This window comes from Podarcis cretensis (genome assembly GCF_951804945.1).
Source record: "Podarcis cretensis genome assembly, chromosome: 4".
Lineage (NCBI taxonomy): Eukaryota > Metazoa > Chordata > Lepidosauria > Squamata > Lacertidae > Podarcis > Podarcis cretensis.
This window is the reverse complement of record NC_137173.1, coordinates 29,349,885-29,373,011: the sequence shown is the minus strand read 5'-3', so window position 1 is coordinate 29,373,011 and position 23,127 is coordinate 29,349,885. Positions and strand designations below refer to the sequence as shown.

At 43.2% G+C, this 23,127-nt stretch overlaps 1 protein-coding gene across 3 annotated transcripts in view; it reads right to left on the bottom strand.

The window, feature by feature from the left end:
- NBEA (neurobeachin) overlaps positions 1-23,127 on the bottom strand; it is a 357,769-nt gene that overhangs the window by 148,575 nt on the left and 186,067 nt on the right. For all 3 annotated transcript variants that reach the window (XM_079973311.1, XM_079973312.1, XM_079973310.1), the window contains one exon: positions 17,994-18,137. In XM_079973311.1, the coding sequence (XP_079829437.1) occupies positions 17,994-18,137 (144 nt within the window). The remainder of the gene's footprint in view (positions 1-17,993; positions 18,138-23,127) is intronic.

Sequence of the window (23,127 nt, the reverse complement as noted above, 5' to 3'; positions counted from 1 at the left end):
TAAGGTGCCATAAGGCTCTTTGCTGTTTGCGGACCTTTATTACATTGACTCTAAGGAGACTTCCCATCCGGATCCTTACTGGAAATTCCATCTCGAGATCTATGCAGATCGCATAAAAATAAATGCATGGAATAATGGGATATTGAGCCAATATGGATAAATAAACCGAGACATCTATTCAAATAACATGAAATGCAATACACTGATGCCACATTTTAGAAACTGGGAAATAATAAGGCATAGTATTATCTGGCTGCTGGTGTTGTTGTTGTTTTTTTCCTTTAGGTGCTGAGACTGTTGATTCCGTGTGTGTGTGAAATGTTGTGCTCGGTCGGATTTGGTTTCTGGTGTCTCTCCAGCAGCCTTTCCCCGGATTCTTTTCTGTGGGGAAGGCAGCTGAGGTAGGGGCTGGCTGGCTGGCTGGCTGGCTGGCGCTCGGTCCGACCACCATTTGAGCTGCCAAGCTCTGCCCTCCTCCAGGGCCCAGTCTCCTGCCTCTACGGATCCCCTTCCTACCCGCCACTTAGCCCGGCCTCAGCCCGTCTCTCGGCCTGACGGAGAGCGGGGCAGGCCTCATTTCAGCGCTAACTTCCCTCCCTTCCAAGCATCGCCTCCTTCCCTCCTCTCCACCCAGCCCTAGGCAACGCTCGGCTTCCCGCCTCTGACAGCTCTCAAGCCAGCCCACCAGGGGCTGGATAATATGGAGACAAACTCTATTTTCGTTCATTTTCTTGTTTTCCCCGCGCCTAATAGGCCAGCCTGGCCTCTTCACCCCGGTCAGCTGATGCGGACCATACGCGCGGGGCTTGGGCATCGCCCTTGCTCCGTCCTCCCTGCCGCCTCCCCCTCCGGCCGGACAGCGCCAGTGGCGCTCGGCGAGCGAGCGAGCGAGCAAGCGGGCCGGCAAGCGGGCCGCCCTCCGGGCCGGCGGGGCTCCTGCTTAGGGCAGCGGATCGATCCGAAACGGCGCTTTAAAGGCTCATCAATCTTAATCTCGGTCGCTCGAGTAATTACGCGCGATTCTCTCGTGCGATTACAAGTGGATTTGGGTTTCGATTCCCCAGGCCCCTCGCCTTTGTGCGTAATGGCAGGCCGAGCTCTCCAGACGGCAGCAGCAGCAGCAGCAGCTCCCGGGCCCTGCTGCTGCTGCTGCTGCTGCTTCTCTCCGCCCCTCTGCGATCGCCACCCCGGCCCCTCTCCTCTCCCCGCCCCCGTCTGCCTTTAACCCTTCCTCGCCACCCGAGCGCCGGGGCTTTACAGGCCTCGGCGAGAAAAATAAAAAAAAAGTCCCTTAAAGATGATGCAGTTGGGGAGCCGCGTGATAGTCGATCATGATAAGGCGGCGTTTAGTGGGCCTTGCGCGCTCCCAGAAGGAAGATCAGGTAGTTAACCCAATTACCTCCCGGCTCCCCGCTTGTTATATGGGCAAAATAAAAAGGAAGTGGCTGGTAGTTCGCGGTCAGGAGGCCAGAGACTATAACAAGAAATCTTTTTCTTCATCGAGAGAGAGAGAGAGAGAATGCCTAAATCTTTTGTGTGCGGGGCGTGGGTGCGCAAGGGAGAATGACAGGGGCGAGCCGGGTTTAATTTTCAGAATGGCTGCTGGAAATAAGTGCATCGCGGAGATTTCCGAGCAAAAGGCCTGCGAGGAACCCCTCACACTTCCAAGCGCTCTGAACAAACGACCTTGTGAAATCCTATACGAGCCTGAACTAGGCAAAAACAGCTACCACTCAAACCAGCGGCGTTTCGAAGGATCACAAGATGTTTCCATTAACTTTTTTTCTCCCGCGAAATGGAAGAAAGCGGTGGGGGGGGGTGTTACTTAGCAGCATGAATATTCCTGATTAGTTCGTTATCAAAACCCATGTAAGTAAGCAAGCCTTGATATTATCCCAGCGAGGAGGTATCAGAGATGGAAAGCAGAGTCAGCACTCAGGGCCCTTGTGTCTGGGGGTGGTGTGTTAAGTACTGGTCCTTTTACCCAGCCACCACCCCTTGCTTTGGGCTTCGCCAGCCCATTGCTTCTGCCATCCCCCCCCCCCCGAACCAGAAGGCAGCTGCTTCCTGCTCCCCAACAAAAAGTGGGTGACTGAGCGGTGGCTGCAAGGAGCTACTTCCTTGCTTTGATCACTGACCATCTCTTATCTGGCTCATGCAGGGGAAAGACATTTGGCCCAGTGGTGGCACCTGAAGAAAGTGCAATAAAAGATGGTGGCTGCCCTTTGCAAGAACGTCTGTACCTCTCTCATTTACCCCCCCCCCCCGCCCCGGTCTGCTGGAGAGTGGGGACTGGGCCCTGGAGGGCCACCCAGGGAGAGGTGGCAAGAGCAACCACCACTCCACTTGTTTGCTTGGCCCTCTCTTGCTGGGTGGGGTGGTAGGGAAGAGTCCAGTAAGGGAAATCCACATAGAATCATGGAATTGTAAAGTTGGAAGGGACCACGGAGTCATCTAGGCTAATCCCCTGGGATGCAGGAATACTTTGCCCAACATGGGACTCAAACCCACAACCCTGACATTAAGAGTCTCATGCTCTACCAAGTGATACTTTCCTTACTGTTGGTTTATGGTCCCTTTCCTATGGAACATGGTGGAATGCCCAAACCGGGAAGTTGCGTTAGACATAATATTTTAGAATGGAAACCCTTCAAATATTATGTATTAACCCCTTCGCAACCAGAACCCATCTGTAAGAGAGGAATGGCCAGGGCACAACAACTTCAGAGCTAACTAGATCTATCACTAGTGATGTATGGAAGTGAGAGCTGGACCATCAAGAAGGCTGATCGCCGAAGAATTGATGCTTTTGAATTATGGTGCTGGAGGAGACTCTTGAGAGTCCCATGGACCGCAAAAAGATCAAACGTATCCATTCTTAAGGAAATCAGCCCTGAGTGCTCACTGGAAGGACAGATCGTGAAGCTGAGGCTCCAATACTTTGGCCACCTCATGAGAAGAGAAGACTCCCTGGAAAAGACCTTGATGTTGGGAAAGATGGAGGGCACAAGGGGAAGGGGACGACAGAGGACGAGATGGTTGGACAGTGTTCTCGAAGCTACAAACATGAGCCTGACCAAACTGCGGGAGGCAGTGGAAGACAGGAGTGCCTGGCGTGCTCTGGACCATGGGGTCATGAAGAGTCGGACACGACTAAACGACTAAACAACAACAGATCTATCACATTCACAAGTCACATATATAATATAAACCACAAAAATATTCCACAGAACTACCTGCTCTGGGTCATAAACAGAGTAAATGCTCTGGAATGTTAACTTCTGAGCTCGCCTAATTATCCATATCCACCAGTCACACATAGCTAGATGGGTTTCATGCATTAAGCCACAAAACCTGCTCAGAAAACAAGTTCCAATACCTCTTCAGGGCTGTAAATGATATTCTGGAAAAATGACATGGAACACCAACTTCTCAGTTAGTCATACTATCCCAGTTTACAGATGGGATTCATTCCACAATACACAAAACGACTAGGGAAACCATGCTCTGAACTACTGTAATTTGTGCCTAGCTAGGAATTCTTACCAGCCCCCTGGCCGCTGCATTTTGCAACTGCTGTAGCTTTGGAACAGTCTTCAAGGGTTCATGTATAATGCAGGCTTCATGTATAATGCAGTACTGTAGTCCAGCCCTGAGGTTACCAGAGCATGCAGCACTAGAGCCAGACCATCTCTGTCCAAAAATAAGTATTCCTAGTTACTAAAGCCAGCTTCCAGTGGCAGCGTTTGGTCTAAGAGCATTTTTAAGCTTCAAACCTGTTATTTCTATGGCAGTGCCACTCCAAACTGAACAGGTTGTTTACTCACTTCCCACAGGTGAGAGCCTGCAACACACAACATCTCCATTTTGTCTGGAATCAAATTTCAATTTATTGGTCCACATCAAGCACCTGAACTGCATTTTCTGATTCAGGTGGTAAAGCGACATAGAGTTCAAGGTCATCAGCTGATACCTCACTCCAACTCCCCTGATGACATCCTCCAACAGCTTCGCATATGTTGAATAACATGAGAACCAAGAGTGATCCCTGCGGGTCACCAAACTTCTATGATGTCAAGTTATAGTTCAACATTGATAAGTCTCTGGAAGCATGAAGGTAGGCGTGAAACAACAGCAGTCTGGTGCAGAGGGGACTCCATTTCCAACCCATGAAACTGCTCCAAGCTATGGTGTGCAGTATCAAATGCCTACAAGGTAGCACTAGGACGACCATGGCAGCTTTGGTGCCATAACTGGGCCTGAACCCAGACTGTAATCCACTTCTTCCAAGCACACCTGTAAGTTGAACTGACACAAAAAACTTGAGCATCGTGCCTAAAAGGGATTGTTAGCAATTGGACAATAGTTATTCAACAGTTCTAAGTCCAGGAAGGTTCTCTGAAGGAGAGGACACAACACTATATCTTTAAAAGCCAATGGTACCCCATCCTGCAACATGGCATTCACGACTCCCTGGACCTATGCTGTTAAAACCCCTCAGGTTCATTCTCGTACATCACAATGGGCAAAAGTTGAAAGGACAAGTGATCAGTCAGACCCACTTCCAAGCAGTTTGTCAACATCAGGCTGCAACAATTTAAACTCATCCAAGTAAACTGGAGCAGATGGTGCTCTAGACACCTCTGGATTAGTCCAGATAGTGGCATCTAATAGTGAGCCCACAAAACAATACAATTAAACAATTTTTTTAAAATCAGGCTTTTAATTCAGTGCTTGAAAAAAGTACAACGATGAACAATATACTCAGCAATAAGAGCAAATGAACATTTGCTTATCACTTAGAGGTAAATTCAAGATATGGTTAGATTACAGCTCCCATGATTCCTGGCCACTGGACTTGTGGCTGGGGCTGATGAGAGTTGAAGTGCAGCAACATCTGAAGGGTACCAGGTTGACTATCTTAGATTTATAACCAATGTTTTCTACAGACCTGCACACTTTGAAGAACCCCGTATCTATTTGGCTGGAATAACTATAAGGCATATCAAGAGATTTATCAGATTATGTCCTTCCAAGATTTCTTAAATCCACAATCTGCATCCTTCTTAATTTTCACCTTTCTAGGGTATTCCCAGTGCTGATAGCCTATCCCCTCAAACAATACATCAAAACAGAGTCTTATCTCTGGAGTTAAAACTGTGAAAATTGCAACCTTTTCCTTATGTGCAGAGGTGCACTGGTCTCAGTGGCTATTCCTATAGAACTCAACCCCCTCTACTGAAACGAAAGGGTTAATGGCATAGTCAATAGATATCCAAGAAGACTTCACTTTTCTCAGGGTGAGCAAGGAGAGACGATGCAAAAGACATGGCTAAACTAGACTGCACTAGACTGCTTAGCCAGAAACTGTTTTGTTGTCTGATGACCTCCCTCTTAATTTGCTTTTATAACTGTCTTGAATAAACTTTACGTAATTGGACTGCTTCATTGGAGTGTATTTTAAAAAGCACTCCCTGGTCGAAATCCGCCTCGCTGCCACCACTTGAGGTACCCTGCTAGCTTTAGCACACAGGAAGAGGAGAGGTCAGGCTTAGGCTTGGCTAGGAGTTTCCGCTATTGCTTCGCAAATATGCCCTACCCGCGGCGTAGCGCACTTTCTCCCAATTTAGGCAGAAAAAAAGTAAAGTAGAGGGCGTGTTGCCAGGGTCCAGCTTGTAGGATTGGCGTTGGAACGGTGGCTGCTCCTCCAGCCCCTTCGAAAAGGGCCTGCAGGAGGAGATCATAGGATCCGGGAACGCGTCCAGCGCACAAGCTGCCAGGCAAAGGCAGGGGCGACTGCTCAAAGGTCAAGCAGCTTCTACCTGCGCGCTCTCCGAGCAAGGGAGGACGATCTGCGCTGGACACGCGGAGGGACAGCGCAAGTGAGGAGGTGGCAGATGCCCCCTTCCCAGTTGTCCCTTGGCATTACAGCGGGATGGATTGGGCCTTCTGGGTGAGGTTAGCAAAAGGACAGGGATCCAAAGGCACTTGGCGCCCCTCCCCCACATCATAACCTGAGTGTAACATTTCACATATTTCACTCGGAGCCTCTGAAGCGCCCCCCTCCCGCCCGCCCGCTGAAAAGGCACCGAATGAAACGCTCCTTCTTAATAGTGTGTCATTTTTACACTTGTCCTTTGGAAATCTCCAATTACAAGTCCCAATACCACGGCACATTTAAGGAGCGCGGAGTCTTTTTGTTCGAGCCTTCAGGGAGCAAACCCGCCACTGAGAGAATACGAAATTAATCCACTCCAGCTATAGAGCGAGAGGATTATGTTCTAATCCCCTTTGGGAGAGGCTCTGGATTTTAAGGATCCGACATTAAAATGTTTACACCAGGCGTAATCAAAATAGTGCAGCTTCTCCATATGGCCCCGAGATAGCAGCGCGGCATTGGCTCCGCTTCCCAAACGGCTCCCCAAAACAATAATGCGGCGCACCGGGCATGGACGGGATGGAGAGCGCGGAGAGCGCGCCAGGCGCTGCCGATCCAAGCAATTCCACCCCTTTGGGGAGGGGGGAAGCGCCACACTCCCAAGTCCAAAACAGCAGGGGAAAGAAGTGAGACCCCGCCACCCCCACCCACTTATCGGCACAAGCTTGAGCGCTGCCCCTGCGGAGCCAGGAGCCGCTTTCCACGTCCACCGGGACCGTGCCAAATCGCGCCACGGAGCTGCAGATGCTCCCACCTGCGCCCGCCCGGCCCCGGCGGCCGTGACTGGTCCAGGGAGGCCCGTCCGCTTTGTTGTCCCTCGGCGGACGGAAGAACAAAGGGCGGCAGGCCGAGGCGAGCCGCCGCGCCGGGGCTTGGACGGAGGATCCCCGCTTGGGCGTCCCCAGCAGCCCAGCCGAAGAAGCGGCAGGCCGAGCGGCGGAGAGGCGCCAGGGCGCACAGAGCTCGCAGCGCGCAGCCCAAGGGCCCCGGGGCGAGTGACGCCTGGGGAACACGCGCGCCGCGTCTCCAGAAAGAAACGGCGAGATTGACCTTTAGACATCTTTTAGACAAAACACACACAAGAGTAACAGGGAAGAAAGAGTCGGGTATAGATTCAGGAGGCAACACCTTCTGAATTTCGTTTGGCTTGTTGGAAGACTTCTAATGAAGGTCGGTCGATGCAAACTAAATTGTACAAGCTCACACAGCTTAAAGAGCAGAAGCCACGAGGGAGTTGTTCGACCTGAGCCCCACTGAATTCCTGGTGTGCATTGCCAGGTATGGATTATAGCCTAAGGCAGCAGTTCGGGGCACAAGACCCACCGAACTCATTGGGAATTACTTCCGGGAAAACAAAGACAGGATTAGTTCTGCTAAAGACGGGAGCACTTTCTCTACAGTGCTCAACAGGATGTGCATTGGAAGTGCTACTGCTCAAGCCCTGCTGCGAATAAATGGAAACGCGGGTTGCACAGAAGTAGCGCTTATTGGATCACTCCCTTTTCCTGTTAATCATTAGCTCCAATTTTATGTACCTGCCAGAACAGTGTTTCTAATTTCAGTGAAGGCATTTAAAGCATAAAATAGCTAATAAAGCAACTAAATAGTACCGGACCTCTTGGTGCTATTGCAATTAAATTCTGCAGATGGCTTTACACATATTAATCCACCAGTATGGTTTTGCAGGGTTTGTTTAAAAAAGAAAGTTTTAACAAGCTGCTATGTTCCAGGGCAGTATCAAATCATTTAATAAATAGGTAATAAGGATTTTTTATAAAGTTAAAATAATTTAGGCACTTTAGAATCAAATGCTTCTTTTAACTAAAACAAAAAACAAAAATAAGCTGACCCTGAAAAGACATGTTTCAGAAGAACAATAAATTTCCAAAGTATTAATGAACTTGGGATGTAAGATCGACTTTTGTCTCTAAAAAAAAAGTCAACCTGAAATAGTCAATTTCCCCAGATTACTATATTAAAATTGGCATTTAATAATTGTTCAAGACTAAAAAGAAGACAGCTGAAGAACAAAATAATTTTCAGAAACAACCCAGATGTGAAGACGTTTTCCCCAAAATGACAAGGTATAGAACTTATGGTCCATTTTCACATGGGATACCTACTGGTGGACTGCCAAACCACATCAAGCACTGTTAACTAGAAGCAACAGGATTTGCTTCTAAATAAGTAACTTTAAGATCAAGGTGCTATTTAGTTTAGAACAAACTTTTTAGGGCTTCAGTTGTAACCACACTTAACTGGGAGTAAGCCCCACTGAATAAGATTTCACTCCTGTGCAGGGCATGGTTTAGGATTACGCTGTAAGGCATTTTGAAAATCTATATATACAACCAGCAAGATTCTAGGCTTACTATATTGTAAAGTGGCAAGAATTAGAAGGGTGGGAGAATGTAAAGGCAGTGTCAATGAACTTGTATAAAAGCCTAACAGCATATTCTTCTACAAGATGTAGACACACAGGGAACAATCTATCCACTGCACATGTAGTGTTCACATAGAGAAGACTGCCATAGGCTCAGAACCGTATTTCTCCCCTCGTCTACAGAAATACAGGTGTGAACACAAATGCACAAATGGGATAGTAAGGGGAATCAAAGGAGCATGTCTGCCGCCAATATCCCCATCTGGCACTTTGTTTTCTGTCAATGTTACTCAGCATGAGAAACATGTATCGGGGCAAAAAGAATGGTTGGATGGGATAAGGGAGGTGTGCACAGACCATTAATTCCATATTTGCATTGTCCCAGTATGTGAGGGAGAGTGAGAATGGAGACAGGGCTCTACTTAGCCTTTGAGAATACTCTGTGAAGACGCTATGTCCATGGTCTGGATCCTGCACTTTATTTTTATTTTTGCTACTATTATGTACTTACTTGGGAGAATTTCTTGGAAATATGTTTTATTTGTATCAAATGAAATTAATTGTTCCTCAGGTATAGTTTGTAAAGCTATGGATAGTTTACAAAACAAAGTAAAAATGCAAAACATAAACTAGTTAGATGCTGGAGAATTCCCTTGCTGTGTGAACAGTATTTTTAAAGAAAAATAGTCAACAAATAAAATAAGTAATATTCACTAACATGTAGTCTGTAAAGTAACGGTTATAGAAAACAATGAACTCTAAGTTCATGCAGAAACAATGAACTCTAAGTTCATGCAGAAATTCTAAGAATATGTAACACACCACAATTTCACTATTTTTGTTCTTTAATATTAAGATCAAGTGGAATTTGACTTTTGGCTGCATAACTGGTGAAGTTTAAGTTTTCAAGAACTTATTTCCACCCATCTGTATCAAAAGCAAAAACTAAAGATTTCCAGCAACTCTGTTCCTGACAAACTGGCGAATAAACAGCTTCAAAAATGAATTTATCAGTGATGTACACAATAAAATTAACTGTGCAAAAGTGCAAAAAAAGACTATTCAGCATTAAAGAGGAAAATCTACCACATGGTGTATGCATAGTCTAGATTTCAAGGGTAACTTGCATATAAATTCAGGAGCCTGTTATTTCTTCACACTTACACATATTGTAAGCATTTCCTCTCAATATATTTATATTGCTGCAGACATTGGGACATACCTTTGCTATATATACTTGAAGGCATCTACTGCCTTCAAGTATATATACTGCTTATTTTAGTAAACTCTGGCTATTTTTCTCCCCTGCAGCAGGCTCATATAGTTATTTGCTCATTAAAACAACTTAAATCGTACTGCAGAGCCAACATACACTATAGTTTTGCCCCATGACACTGTGAAAAATGTTGGTTCTTCCTTTCTAGAGCAGATAAAGTTGAAACAATGCTTTTGAACTGTGCTAAAAACTAACAGTTCACATGGATTTAACATGGTTGTGGACAAAGTTAAAAGCCCCTCTCATCTGATGCCAGGTGATCATGTATCAGCAATGGCCAAGAACTACTTTTAATCATCTGCATCTGGCACAGAAACTGTGACCATTTTGGATGAAGAGTTTCCTATAAGATTCTAGATTTGTTCTTTTGTCTTCTCAACGTTTTACAGGAACATGAGTGAAAAATATCCTTATAACGTTTTTTGTAAGTGATGATAGATGAGCTAAGGCTAGGCCAGAAAAAATGCAGCTTGCCTGCCAATCAAATTTCTGTATTCTGCTTTAGAACTTACACTCATGGCTGCCTACGGGGTTGCAGATGATAAAGGTACTACTGTCACTTGAAGCAGCCCTAAATGAAGTGGTGCATTGGAAAGGTCATTTCACATCTGCTGTATGGTACTAAGGCTGTGATCTTGTGGGGATAAACCCCAGTGAACTCTGTGAGACTTACTTCTGTGTAGAAATGCATAGGATTGTACTCTTAAGTAAAGACCCCTTACCTCCAATCAGAATATCATATCTGAAAGGGACAGAAATTTTAGCTTTTACCATTAAAGTGATGGTGGTGAATTAGTTAGCCACCATCTTCTAAATCATGAACACTTCTAAATTTTAAAACGAATATACCAATTCATACATGGCCATGAACTATTGTTAGTTCAGTCTTAGTCACATAAAATAGTGACTGAATAAACATGATGAAAACATAGTATCTGTGTGTGTGTGTGTGTGTGTGTGTGTGTGTGTGTGTGTGTGTGTATTCTCATTATAAAACATCCTGAAATAGAACATGGGGAAAAAATCAAACTGCTGGACAAAAGCACCTGTCTTTCTATTCTTTATACTATATTTTCACAGAACCTCTTGGTAAGTTTGCCTTTATTATTTAATTTCTGCCATTTTTGCCTCTAAGGAACATTTCAATATATTTTAATGTGGATGTTAGTATCAGAGTACGAAATAGATGCATCATCTCACATAAGAAGGGCTCATGGATGTACAAGTTGTAGGGATGTCCATTGGCTCTGTGTGTACCCCAAATAATGAGACAAATTGAAGTGATTCTGCACTAGCCTCCACCTGATTCAGTCACTGTCCATAAGCAGCCAAGCCTTCACTCTTGCATCCTATGCTATGCTTCCACCCAGTCAACACAAAGTCACGTATAAAAGTATTTTCAGTGGTTGCCGCAACTGAACAGTTCTGCCAGCACAAAGACTTTTAGTGACCCGACCAAATTTCCTAAACCTCTCTCCTCCCCGTGCACACCCTAAATCTGCTCTGGAGGTGAGTGATCCCTCAGAACAGGGAACTAAATGTCAATGAGCTAGTGAAACTGTTTAGTTGAATATTGCCATCGGTTTGGGGAAAATGGTGAACTTCCAGATGTTTTTCATTTGGGCTCATTTTCAACGAATGGAGTTGTGTTGGTAGGGGGAAGGAGAGGCTGGAATGATAGCTTAGTTGATGTTTTCTGAGTTGTTTCAAACAGCACATTTTCAAATAGCCCTACACCAGGGGTCAGCAAACTAAGGCCCATAGGCCGGAAGTGGCCCGCGGAGGTCGTTTGACCAGCCCACATCCCGAACCAAGCTGCCTGCTCGTGCGCTGCACTAAACCAGTGCAGTGTGGAGTGGGGACTTGCTTCCGCGGTGCCGAAAATATCATCTGCGCATGCGCATGTGCTGAAAATTGTGGGTGCTCACACATGCGCACGATCCAGCCCACGGAGGGATCTCCATGGGACCGATCCAGCCTAGGCAAGATAAACCTTGCTGTTCCCTGCCCTACACTGAACTAGAGGGCTCTCCAGTCTTCAGGATCGACTTTTAAGAAGTGCAAGGGCTGAACAGGAAAGTGCCAGGAAAGCCCTAGTGGGCACATGGGCCACATCTCTACATCTAAATCTGTGTTGCTAAAAATTGCTGAAGCTTGTCCAGAGGGAAATTTAAAAATTCACAAATCTTCAAACAAAAAAACCAAACAAATATTTCAATCATGTAAATATGCGTAGCCATTTAAGTAATTATCCAAGGAGGAACCACCTATTTCTTGCTCTGCTTGCCTCCCCCAATTCCTCCATCTGCCTTCAGGATGGACAGTCCCCACAGCAGTGTGCTAAGCCAGCTGTTCCTGCAGTTCTGTCCTGCCTCCAAGCTGGAAGCCAGAAAGACAGGAGGGAGCTGGAATCAGATAGAGATGGATAACATCCATCCCTCACTCCTCTCTCTCTGCTAAGAAACAAGACAGAAACCTCAGATATAACCTGGCACACCACACTACTGTCCCACTTTCTCTTTGGCTGCACAGCAGTGAGCTATAGTTTCCCTAAAACAGGAGCTCTGTTGAGGCTAGAGGTAAGAGCTAGACACGGATGCAGAAGACACAGAGCTCTGCTTTACTTGCCACCTCTCAAAACTGTCAGCCACCTGGATAGCAGGCAACAGAGTGGGAAAGATGAGCCCTCTGAAAAAATGCCACCCAGCACCCAAAGAGGAGGATAGGAGAAGCTAAGTGAATGACTAATGAGACACTTACCTTTTGTGGTGGCAATACCTATGTGCACACAAAGGGCAAGGGAGCTGGTAGGTGGCAGACACCTGTGATGAGCCTGGGGTGGAATAGACAAAGGCAGGGACGCAATGCCACTGCAAGATGGGAGGTGTTTGTGCCACATCTTAATGAGTGCTACAAACAAGCTTGGAAAAGGGCCAACATGCCAAGGTACCAGAGAACCAAGAAAGCAATTTGCATAGGATAATTACAATGTTGCAGCTTTCTACAGCAAGTATCATACACCTGACTAGTTACTAAATGTTTTTCTTTCTTTATTTCGGTATTTCCCAGTAAATCAACCATTAGACTTTTCCCTAGCCGAAGAACAGTTCACAGTCAATTTATGGATTTAAAAAAACAAAAGAATGTTACAGAACCCAGAATCACTTGGGAGGTGCATCTTAGTGCAGGTGCAGAGTTTCTTATTCGGTCTGCATAGCACACTGTCACCTACCATTTTGGAAAAGAGGGGGGAATCCTTAAAAGATCTATGTACATGTGTGCAACTGACACAATTTTAAACTTAGGGTTTTGCTTTTAAAGCTCAGAGTGGGTGTACCCGCTGGCACTAGTATGCCAACACAGCTGTACAAAATGAATTGGCTCCTATAAATTAGTCCAAAATATTGCATGGGCACTTGTGCTGTGGCACTGGGAAGGGGGATGAGTGAAAAGGGCAGGTTTGCTACCTGGGCAGTGGTGCAGACTTGCTTATTGGACAGCAGCTGACCATTCTAAAATTTCACACCTTCATTCTCCCATCTGGAGGAGAAAACAGAATTGTTAGGACAGGAGAAGACTGATGGGAAGAGATCCTCCTGCCAACTTATTCTGAACAGAACAAGAGAAAATGGACACCGGGCAGAAAAGACTTGGGAAGACAGAGCTTATGGTTTGGAAAAATGGGAAGTTTTCTTTTGGGGGACGGGCAGCAGAGGGAAGCGTTAACTGGGGGCATGAATTATTGGAGACACTTGGGCCAGCCAGATTTCCCTGGAAACTCAAAGATGACAGCTTTCCCCTATTTTCCTCTAGCACCTGATATTCAGAGGTACACTGCCCCTGAACACGAACTTTCCATTTAGCTGTCACAGACAATAGTTGTTCATAACTAATCTTCCACAAATTGATCTTATCATTTTTAAAAGCCTTCTAAGCTAGCAGCCATAACATCTGCAGCAGCATATTCTAAAATGGAAAAAAAAATCTTTCAAGGGTGAAGAAATAATGTGTGCAATACTGCTGTGTGAGGCTGCCTGAATTTGTTTTTCCCTCTGGCCTTTTTTAAACATGAGAAGTTGGATGAGGAGGAGCAATTCAGAGCATGGCATTCAATGGCATTGCAGCAAATCAGTCAAGAGGAGTCATTTTTAGAAGGGGAAATAATTTGGGGAGGGGGTGTTTGGGGCTCAGACCTCACCGCGGATTTGTATTCAATGTGTGGTCTTGATAACTGCTTGTTTCAATCTTTTGTCCAGCACTCTCTTTCCAACAGTGGCAAGTCAGATGTCCCCCGAGAATCTTACAAAGAAGGCACAAGCCAACAGCATTCCCCTGTGGCTTGTCTCCAGAATCCAGTATTCCTAGGAATACTGCCTCAGAACATGTAGGCTTGCTTACATATCATGGTTGATAGGAGATACTTTCACGAGAGAGCAGGGTTGGGAGCCATAGATGGAACCAAGAGGAAAAGTAGTAGGCCTGGCTCAACAGAGTGGGACTTGTAACACTCCCGCTTTTTAAGAGATACCAGGAACTCCTGTGCAGAGCCTATGCTCTGCATGCGGAAGGTCCCAGCTTCAATCCCTACTGCCTCCAATGAAAAGGATTTCAGGTGGCAGAATAACTGCCTCTGCCTGCGACTTGGGAGAAGCAGAACCCATTTGCATAGACAGGGGGTAAGCTAAAAAGGCCAGTGGTCTAATACAGTGTAACACAGCTTCATATACCCCTGTAAATTTAGTGGATGGCCCTGTTTACTATTTCTGAATCTCCATCAAGGGTTGGAGTCCAGATCTCTGGTGTTCAGAAATAAAGCAGTGCTTTACAGATCACACTTGTTATAGAAGTTACTGATTATTCAATATTCAGCCCCACGTTCAAACCAACTCTTATTATCTTTACACTATCTGTCAGTAAATGACCACAGAATGCTAGGAGCATACTTCTAAACTACAAGTTAGTAGATTTGTTATTCAGGAAATTAATCAAAATCATGTTTTAAACATTTATGACATAGAAAATAAATGGACAAGTTAATAATAATCAATTCGCTACAATTGTGCAAACTGAGATGCTGCTGATTCATAGTTTTAGACACCAAAAAGTACTACTAGTTATTGATTTTTCTCAAGTGATTTATCAATAAGCAACTTGCCTCTTGAAATGAACAGTCTGGGAAGAAATTTAGGAGCTAAAATTGAAACAGAAAATTATGAAATATTTATTATTATGAAATAAGGTGATGAAATACAAAGTTTTTTTTTATAAAGTTGACTGCAGTTCATTAGGTGGCTACATTATTGTTGTTCTTAAAACCTTAATAACATTTATCAGATTTTAAACACTATTTAACTGTAATAAGATTTCAGCCACACATGATTCTAACACTAAAGAAAATGAAAGCAGTCCTATGTACTTTAGTTTTACACAAAAAGTAGTCAAGCTGTGAAACTTGAAAATGACCAGAAAGCTCAGTGTACATGTGCTCTAGAGGTATGGCCCTTCTCTTTTCCTGTGCCAAATGCAGAGTAGCATCATGGGAGCCTCTGAGTTAGGCAACAACAGCACAAACTGTAAGGCTTCACCACAGGTATGGGTAAAAGGTATCTGCACGTTATCAGTACAGTGGTGCCTCGCAAGACGAAATAAATTCGTTCCGCAAGTTTTTTCTTCTTGCGAGTTTTTCGTCTTGCGAAGCACGGTTAACCATAGGAATGCATTGAAAACCAATCAATGCGTTCCTATGGAAACCACCTTCAGACCAGGTCCGGGGACAGTCTGTCCCCCGACCTCTTCTGAAGGCTGGGGGGGGGGGGAACAAGGGCTTTTCTTCCCACCGCCAGCCTTCAGAAGGCTGTTCTGAAGGCTGGCGGTGGGAAGAAAAGCCCTTCTCCCCACCTCCCGCCCCGCAAGCTCCGGGGACAGGAGGGCTTCGCTGCTGCCCGCCAGCATTTTAAGATCGCCCCGGGACAGCGGAGGTCTTCTGAAGGCAGGCGGTGGGCGAAAGTCTTTCCTCCCCCCCGCCTGCCTTTAAAAGCCGTCCGGGATAGCGGAGAAACGTGCTGCGCTTCTCCGCTATCCCGGGAAGGCAGGTGGGGGGGGGAGCAAAGACTTTTGCCCCCCGCCGGCCTTCAGAAGAGGTCCAGGACCTCTTCTGAAGGCCGGCGGTGGGCGAAAGTCTTTGCTCCCGACGGCCAGCATTTTAAAAGAGGTCCCGGAGATTTCCCTATGGGCTTTCTTCTTGCGAAGCAAGCCCATAGGGAAATTTGTCTTGCGGAACGACTCAAAAATGGAAAACTCTTTCGTCTTGCGAGTTTTTCGTTTTGCGAGGCGTTCGTCTTGCGAGGCACCACTGTAATTGTTGGGCAGGAAGGAAAAAGAGGTAGCTGCAATGGCTGTGCAGGGAGAAAGGACAGTAGCAAGGGCTGCGAAAATAGTAGGTAGGAATGAGAACCCCAGTAGCACAGATGTGGAGGAAACGCTGGTAAGATAAGCAGGAGAGACAGATGAGAAATTGATTAGAAATACTGGCTGGGTGTTTTGTGGCATTTACCCAAATGAAGGTTTTTGGAAACTTTGGCTCTCTGTTTTACATAACGTCATGAATTATGGTATGCTACTGCTGTATTCATTGAAATAGGACCGAGACTTCAGTTAAATTAAATGTAACTAATGTATGTAGATTTTGCATTAGTTAGGAATGCTATTTTGTGTAGTCTTCTATCACATTCGGTTTTCTTCAGGACAACAAGAAGTGGGCATTTCTTAACAAAAGTATATAATGAAATAACCCCAGTCCCTCACTACAATTTCAAAAGTGACAAAACATAATTTTACATAGTATTTTCTGGAATAATGAAATTTTGCACTAACAATAGTGCATCATTTGTTTGTTTTTGGTCAGATTTTGAAAGTGTATCTTCATAAAGTGGTAAATCTAGTAGTCTAAGGTATTATGCTTATATTTATACAAATTAATTATGGAATACTTAGCAGTTCAGTTATCTAATATTGTTCCATCTGTGCTACAATAAGCTACTTTGTTATTCCATATCATATTAAACTGTCAGAACAACCCTGAAAATGTGAAGTCATTTTTCACACTTACTTCACAGAATGTGCATAGTTCCCTCATCGCCCCTGCAGCACACCCACCAGAATTCACAAGACTAAAACCTGTCTGCTGTAAAACATAGGTACAAAGGTTTTCCCTTTGAATCTGAAGCCTAGCTGAAAGTTTCCTTTTGATCTCTAACAACTGCCAAGCACCTTCTGCTTCCTTCAGCCTTTTGAACTTTAGGAGAAAATGTGAGTTAACCTAAAACTTGTCTAGATTAACTGGTATGGGGAAATGGGAAGGAGTAATTACACTGAATGCAAGACAGATGGCAGAGAAGTATGGGGTATCTGTTAAACCATACTTTTCTCCAGGAAGAGATTCCCCACCACTTCTCATTTCAAGTGTTGAAGCTACCATTAACGCCCCAGAATTAACTGCTTTTATGTTAAGAGGATCTTAATGACATTTATTGTTTCAGCAATCATTTTATTTATGTTAGGACCAATTGCTGTGCTGGAGCTGGACTCTGATTACAACCGCATTTGTGAACAAATGATACTTATTATTTACCAAAACATGCTTAGTCTGAAGCCCTGGAAAATGTTGTCTGATCTATATATACAGCAGATTGCTATGAGCTTGTAACTCCCTTCACTGGCAGTGACCTGGTCTGCATCCAACATTAAACCATAGTTAAAATAAAGTATGATTTAAGGCAAACAAGCAGTGTGAAGGTGCACGCCAGTGAAATCATAGGTGTTATATGCTTGTCCTGGTCCTGCTATGCTGTCAGGAAACAAGCCATGATCTGGCTTGTCCTGTCATTCAAACCCAGGCATGGGGTTTGTTTTCTAATCTTGTAATCCAAATGGGGAAAGTTTTGAAAATCACCCTCCACTGCCTGAATAAAATGTTCACATGGGTGGGAATACTTCTAAACATAACTGGTCAGGCTGATACATCTTATTTTCCCTTTTGTTACATTTTCACAATAAAAATCCTTTAATACGTCTAATTTACTGCACTCAAAATATACTTTCTAAAACATAGATCAATCTTTTTTTATCAGTGCATTATGACAGATGGCGTGATTGATTTGGACATGAGTCACCCAGGTTCATCAGATCTTTGACTAACCAGTATTTTATAAAGTTGTGAGGATAAATTAGATGAAAACAGTGGGGAACCTCTGCAATCTGTACCAAGCATTTCCAAAACAAGAAGGCTCACTATCTCACACAAATGCCAATACCAGACACAGTTGGCAAAGTTTAGAAAACCAGTTAAATTTTATATCATTTATTTACATCAAACTTTTTTAAAAAAAGATTTTTACCTGCAAGATTGTCAATCTCCTTCTCTTGGAGCAAGCTGACAGCATCATCATCTCCTTCCAGCATGAGCTCAGTTTCAGCATTCTGATTGACAACAGCTTGGCTTCGGAAGGTTTTCTTTGACTTCACGACATCTTCCTCAGTGCCTATAAAAAAAGGTTACAAACATTTTAGAATTCTGTTAGGTCTTTAGATCAGTCTCAACAACCTGTTTTCCAATACAAAGCAAATTAGGCTTGCCATATGTCAGGAAAATTCCTGACATGCCCTGGTTTTTGGATGTATGGCAATGTGATGGAAAAAGCAGTGAAAACAGCTCCAAAAGGTTCCCCCAAAAAAGCTCAACAATTTTGGGGTCTTCCTAAAAAAAGCTAAACAACAACTTTGAGTGTCAGGGATTTTACTTTTTGAAATATGGCAACCCTGAACAGATGGAATCTATCCACTGATACAAATATCAATTATCGAAAATACACTTCAAAACAGCCTTTTAAGAACTTTTAATGCATGGGGATGTGTGCTCTTAGAGAACAAAGGCATGGTAGTAAACTTCAAAACAGAAGGCTGGGCTCCAACTTGTTTTTAACTAGCTTGTCATTGCTGGCAGTAATCCTCTCACATCAATTTGACAATGCATTGTAGCAGAAAGGTACTGTACTAGACACGCAGGTGAATATGGCAAATGTGCTGATTAATGATGTAGACAAATCTTTCTGAAATCAGTTTTGTTTTACAATATTAAACATACATTTATCTGAAAGACATATAAAACTACCCTGCTTTGGTTTGATAGAAGCTTGTTGGCTTGGCTTTTCTTTAAATTTATCACTCAGTTGAGTATACCTCAATTTGCCACAATATACCAGGCATTTATCTAAATGAAAGTGTAGGAGACCGAAAGTTGCCCTTCAATCACTGTATCCTTTATGAATTAGAGTTCCATTTATCAAAATTACAGAAAGAAGAGGTAATGTCTCAGAAGGCTGTCTCATTACAAGGCTTATAAACACTGCCCTTACAAAGAAGTGGTTTAACACCTAACAAATCAAAAATTGATTGGGAATAGAATTTATTTGAGATAATCTATCTTTGGAAGACATGCCGTACTGAGTGCACTTCTTGGCCTCAGTGCCCATTCATCAAGAAATTAACAAGCAAGTTCCACAGACCACCAGACTTCCTTGGATTCTGAAGTACGAAATATGTTAAAAACAGATCTGTCACAGATGTTCTAATTGCATACTCCTGAAGGTTTTTTGTTTCCTTGAAGGATCTCAAAAGAAAAGATACAAGCTGATTATTTCTAATTTCTCTATAGAAGTACACTGGCAAGATTGTAAATCTGCATTTGGAATCAAACTGTACTTCGTATTGTTAGCATTTCTAAAATATAATAAAAATAATTTTATTTATTCTAAAATAATACAAATACCAGGGAAACATCTAGACAGTGCAATCTATCAAGGACCGGGGAGCTGCAGAGTGGCAGATTCCAAAGCCCAGTCAGCTGCAGCCAGCCAAGGCAGAAGAGGTGTGTGAGTGAGAGAGGGAATCTTTCCTTTTTTGCTGCACCATCTGGGGTCCTCAGGAGATTTGTGGAGCTTTGGATCTCATACACACAAAGGCTCTGCTATTCCGCCCTGACATGCCACATTTGAGGTCTTCAGCAGTGGGGTCTTTTATCAGCAGTGGGAGAAGAAGTGTCAGTAGCTTTCTGTCTGCTAGGGCATTGCTTGGTTCTTCTGCCATGGCAGAGTCCTGCCCTGCTAGTGAAGAGGGGCCTACGTACCATCCTAAACTCATTCTAAAGACATTACCATCGTGGGGTCAGGACAGCAACTTAAGTATGCTTATTTAACATGTTTCATTAGAGGTAAAAATATGAAAGCAATTTAAAAAACTCTTTCTTGTAGCTTTTACAAGCTACCAGCTTCTACAAAGATAGTATCTGAAGATTAGGAAGCTACGAGAAAAGATCCAGGAAAATGGCTAAGAATGTTTTTCTTGATTATCCTGGATTTTTTTGTCCTTTCACTATGATTCGTAAGACAAGGTGACAATCCAGGATGCAACCCTGTTGATAGTATGAGAATCCAGTCTCTAGGTTATATCACAAAGTGCTTTTGCGAGTATCCTTTGTTTCAAAAGCTGCTATGAGAAACAGGAGTTATTGTTTGAGGGACACAAGCACTGAAGTCCCTTAGACCTGTAGACCGAGTTGTGTGGGTCTTTGGATCCAGACCATGGGCTACAAGCTAACGAGGTATCTTTTGGACACATAAGTGACAATGCACAAACTGGGGTCCCCCCCCCCCGTTTCCTTACTTAAGGGTATGCCCCACTGCATTGAACAGGACTTACTCCTGAATTGGCATGGTTATATTTGCACTGCAAGGAATATGCAAAAGAGGAGAAAAGCAGGTCCCTCATACTGATTTTTACTCTCTGTTTGGTTCACCTAAATGATTACAGATGCCAGGTTCCTTGCAGTTTATTCTAGCCTTAAAACTTTGACCTGTGTACCTGTATTTAGGACCTTACGTAAGGACACTGGTTTCCTGTTTGAAACCTGAACTGGATAAAAATCTACAAATCACTTTCTCTAGTATATTGACAAGTAAGTATGTGGGCCTAGTGCAGAATAAAGCAGCTCTGGCTTTGTTTTTTTGGTTGTAAGTGCATAATTTAAATGGCTGAAATAATAAATGTTTTCCTAAGATGCTTACATCTGACAGAGCACTTGTGATGCTACCAAAACCACAATTAAAAATGAAGGATGGTATTCAGTTAAGTTTTACTCAAACTAGACGTATTGAAATGAATGAACATCACTAAGCTAGGTCTACTCTGAGTAGAATCTAGCTAAAAGTTCTATGGCATGATAAAGGAATTAGAATTTACTAGTCTCTTGTTTTACTAACATTTTATTTGCGGAAAACCACTAAGTAAATAACCACAGAAGAAACAAATGTTGAAATCTTGAATAAAAGAAATAGAAATAAAGGATGGGAAATATCATTCTAGACTATAACTCAGAATATAATGTCTGAGGAAATGAGAAAAATAAAGGACAAATATACGAGGAGTGCTGCAAACCATGTTAGACTTAAACATACCATTTTTTCTAGGATATATTAAACAGGGTTCAGTATCATTAGTCTTCTGCAAAACATGACTGAGATAATATTCCCCCCCAAAGGTTTTTATTAACTAGGTCAGCCACACTCTTGATCTGAGACTAAATTTTACCTATGACAAGTAGATCCCACAGTTCTTCATACCAGTTTCTAATTTTGGAGGTATTGATACATTTCTATGCCTTTGCTGTCTGAAATTTAGCTGCAGTAAGTAATTGGGTAACTGAGTCAATGAATTATCTCTGAAACAAAGACACTGAAGAGCCCTATCCATGGATCAAAAAGAATGGTATATCACTTTTGATATGAGCCAGAATCTCCCTTCAGAATTTTAATAGTTTTGGGCATTTTTGGACTATACTATGTATAGAGATACATTCAAACCTGACCACAACCCTATCAAGGCAAATTTGAACAACTCTAATGTAAATGGCTCAGTCTGCTCGGTGGGAGATGCCATCTAGTAAATAACATATAGGTGGCCTCCTTTGTGTTTAGCAAGGGAAATGTGAGCACCACTCTTTCCTTTTTAAAGGGTGTATGAAATTGCAGCTAAGAGTTTAAAAGTTTAATCCTTCTCACTGAAACACAAATTCTACTCAAGGAATCACCTGAGACCAGTATATATTATGAGCGGATAGACCAAGGTACAGACCTGCATTAATCCAGATTCCATCAAATCAAAGGGAATGGGGCCTCTGATTCAGTGGAATAAGGAGTGCACTCATTATAAAGAATATTTTCTCTCTTTAAAGTACAATGAAACAGCAAGAAGCATGAAATATAATGACAGAGAGCCTTTTGAAAACGGTATTTGGCATGTCAACATTTATTTTGATAACATCCATATTTTCCTCTCAAATTTCATTTAAACTTGTAAATTCTCATTTGGATTCTTCAGGTCACAGCTGGTACTAGGTATGCAAGCTAAGCTTCAAAGATAACCTGCTGTGTCCATGCTTACAAAAAGTCAGTTCAAGGCTACTTGAATAAATGTAGACTCATAACGTGGCTGATTTCAGACATGGGCAGACTTTCTGAGAGGCAGAAGCAAAAAAAATACAAATACAAATACAAAATTCAAACCAAGCACATAACTCAGTTCAAACAAACCACTCAACATCATCACTCATTAACATCCATTCAACTTTTAAGGTCACTAATTTCATTTTAAAAAGAGAGTGGAAATAAAAGTAAAGTTTGCTTAGAGGCCATGATACAAGCCAAGGGAGAGTTCTGCGTCTTTCAGAGTTCATTCCACAGCTTACTTCAGTGAATTATAGATAAGGCAATTTATGCAGAGAGTTCTCTTTCATCTTTGAAGAGGGCTGGCAGAATGGAAAGTTAACTCATTTTAGTGTTACCTAAATGTACTGACAGGAAATTCTAATGTTTCCAAACATCTGGAAATCAGCTTCATGGGATGGTGATTTCTTTTCTTTAAGAATGCCTTTTCATATACCGTCTTTTACAGCTTTATGTGGCTCCTAAAAGAGTGTTTTGACATAACTAAAGTTCTGTCTGCTTCACAATAAAATGCTGCATTTAATTTAAAAAATCTTTTACAGAATAAAGATGTTTTTGTGAAGTTCTACTCTCTTGGACACTTATACGACGTTTCTTATTTCTTATTAAAGCATCTTAGCCTGTGTTGCTTTTTAGCATAATGTCCCTGTTTCAGTTTATAGTCAAGGGTACTAATGAATTAACTCTTAAGAGATAACACATTTCATTACCTGAGGTATTTGCGGCTCTGTGGCGCAATGGGTAGCGCATTGGACTTCATTACCTGAGGTATGAAACGAGAGCAAGAAAACGTACACATTTGGCATGTCTTCCTTCTTTAATATTGTAAAAGTAAAACTGCGTCAGGCGGTAAACAATTTAAAAGATGCAATCATGAGACTGCAAAGTCCCAGCAGGCACCAACTTGCAGATCTAGCAGCAGGGCTCAGGGCAACGTTTTGGAAGAATCAGGGCAGGTCACACACCAAGAAAC